We start from the raw sequence: 2,162 nt of genomic DNA, 5'->3' as shown, positions 1-2,162 counted from the left end.
GTTTTTCCAGCATAGTGGAGAGATTTGCACATAGATATGAGACAGTTTGGTTGGGGTTAAGTAAGGTAAAGGTAAAGGTTTCCCTTGCTCGAAAGCCAGTCGAATCCGACTCTAGGGTTGGGGTGCTCATCTCCGTTTCAAAGCCAAAGAGCCAGCGCTGTCCGAATACGTTTCCATGGTCATGTGGCCAGCATGACTAAACACCAAGGCACACGGAACGCTGTTACCTTCCCACTGAAGTGGTACCTATTTATCTACTTGCAATGTCTTGCTTTCGAACTGCTAGGTTGGCAGGAGCTGGAACTAGAGACGGGAGCTCACTCCGTCATGTGGCACCCGGGTCTCGAACTGCTGAACTATCGACCTCCCACAGCCTGCAGCCTGCAGCTGGGGTTAAGTACCACCTCATTAAAACTTTCTGCACTACAGAGTTTATGATTAGGGATTTTGAAAGTTTGGAGTGAGATGTCCATATTCTATCCCATTGTTCTTGAGTGAGGGTTTGTTTCAAGCCTTTGTGCCATGCTTGTTGATAGCTGTGTGTGGGTTGTCTGTGGCATGTTCTGTTAAAATCTTGTAGATGGGAGCTATAAGGCCCTTCACCTAAACGTTTAAATGACTCTGTTGATTGCTTGGAATAATCTTCAAACCATTGGTAAAATCTTGACCATGTGTCCTCGAATACAGTTTCTGGTTGTCCTTTCAAAATCAGAGTTAATTTGTCCATTTCCGCCATTTTCAAATTTTTGCTTAAAATTTCTTGTCTCGAGGGTGTCTCTGTTACTCTCCAATATTTAGCATACAATATTCTGAGGAATGCGTGAAGCTCTGACCAGACCAGAGAAGTCTAGAAGTCTCATCCACGGAGAAAAGAGGAAAAACAGGAGCGGGTCTTTTCCTGACACAGGAGAAACGCCTAGCTCAGGGGCAGGATCCTGTATTGTTTGATTAAGTCATCACCTAAGGACCAGATGCTGGCCACGGCGTGCCTGCCTTCAGATTCCGGGAGGCGATTGCTGTGTTTCACACGTGCAAGAGTCCATGCAAGAGTGCATCATGCCAACAACACATCCTGCCTTCGCACATTGACCCAGTTCCCAGGGATAGATAGCTAAGCAAGGAAGCCCGGGTTGCTGTTGGCAAGAAAGACACCCCTTCACCTTCTTTATCCCGCTCTCCCCAACGAGATCCTTCAGCGGGGGACGGCCCGGAATTTAAAGGGGTGTGGGACAGATACTAAGCTGATCGCCATTGGGGAGAGGTCGATTTCCTCTGGCGGAACCACGGGCCGGAAGGCGAAATGCTGCACCAGTGTGGTGAGGAAGAGGAAGATCTCCGTGCGAGCCAGGGGCTCTCCGAGACAAACACGCTTCCCTGCGAGGTGCAGAAGACAGAAACAGTTTAGGGGAGAGAGTCAGCCTACACCTTCCCTCACCCCAGTTCTCTGTCCTTGGATGATGAAGAAGAAGAAGAAGAGGAGGAGGAGGAGGAGGAGGAGGAGATTGGATTTATACCCCACCCTTCACTACCCAAAGGAGTCTCAGGAGTGGCTTACGATCTCCTTTCCCTTCCCCTCCCCACAACAGACACCCCGTGAGGCAGGTGGGGCTGAGAGAGCTCTCTCGAGGACTGCTCTTGAGAGAACAGCTCTGAGAGAACTTGTAACTGACCCAAAGTCACACCAGCAGCTGCATGTAGAGGAGTGCAGAATCAAACCCGGTTCTCCCAGATTAGAGTCCGTGCTCCTAACCACTACACCAAACTGCATTCTGCATTCTGTAGCACTCCACAAAACACCACTTCCTTTTCTACTTGGCCATTTCTTGCTTCAAAGGAGCTTCAACATTCAGAAGAAAAATGGATCAGCAGTACTTTGTGGTGTGTGGTCCTCTATTCCATGCCCCACCACCCCAAACTTCCTGCTCGTGTGAACAAGCTGCCCTGGGGGGGTTGCATGGTGTTTTTTCACCGGCACCCTCCCCAGCACCCAACTTAAAACTCACCTGTACCAAAGGGCATGAAAGCATCGTTGCGGTGGAAGCTTCCCTCCTTGTCCAGGAAATTGGTGGGGTCAAACACTTCTGGGTCTTTGAACTGGGTGACATCTCTATGCACGGAATAAATCAAAGGCATGATGCGGGTACCCTGGTTGGGAGGGAAAG

General features: G+C 49.6%; 1 protein-coding gene across 1 annotated transcript in view; it reads right to left on the bottom strand.

Annotated features, from left to right (window-relative positions):
- Window positions 1-394: 394 nt before the first annotated feature.
- Window positions 395-2,162, bottom strand: part of LOC107122689 (cytochrome P450 2F5-like) — a gene marked incomplete at its 5' end in the record, with an annotated part of 13,872 nt that continues 12,104 nt past the window's right edge. Inside the window, 2 exons of the mRNA XM_015425824.1 lie at window positions 395-1,374; window positions 2,004-2,145. Of these exons, the coding sequence (XP_015281310.1) occupies window positions 1,193-1,374; window positions 2,004-2,145 (324 nt within the window). The remainder of the gene's footprint in view (window positions 1,375-2,003; window positions 2,146-2,162) is intronic.

Source organism: Gekko japonicus, unplaced genomic scaffold (genome assembly GCF_001447785.1).
Source record: "Gekko japonicus isolate JY-2015 unplaced genomic scaffold, Gekko_japonicus_V1.1 scaffold7627, whole genome shotgun sequence".
Lineage (NCBI taxonomy): Eukaryota > Metazoa > Chordata > Lepidosauria > Squamata > Gekkonidae > Gekko > Gekko japonicus.
This window is presented reverse-complemented; position numbering and strand designations above follow the sequence as displayed.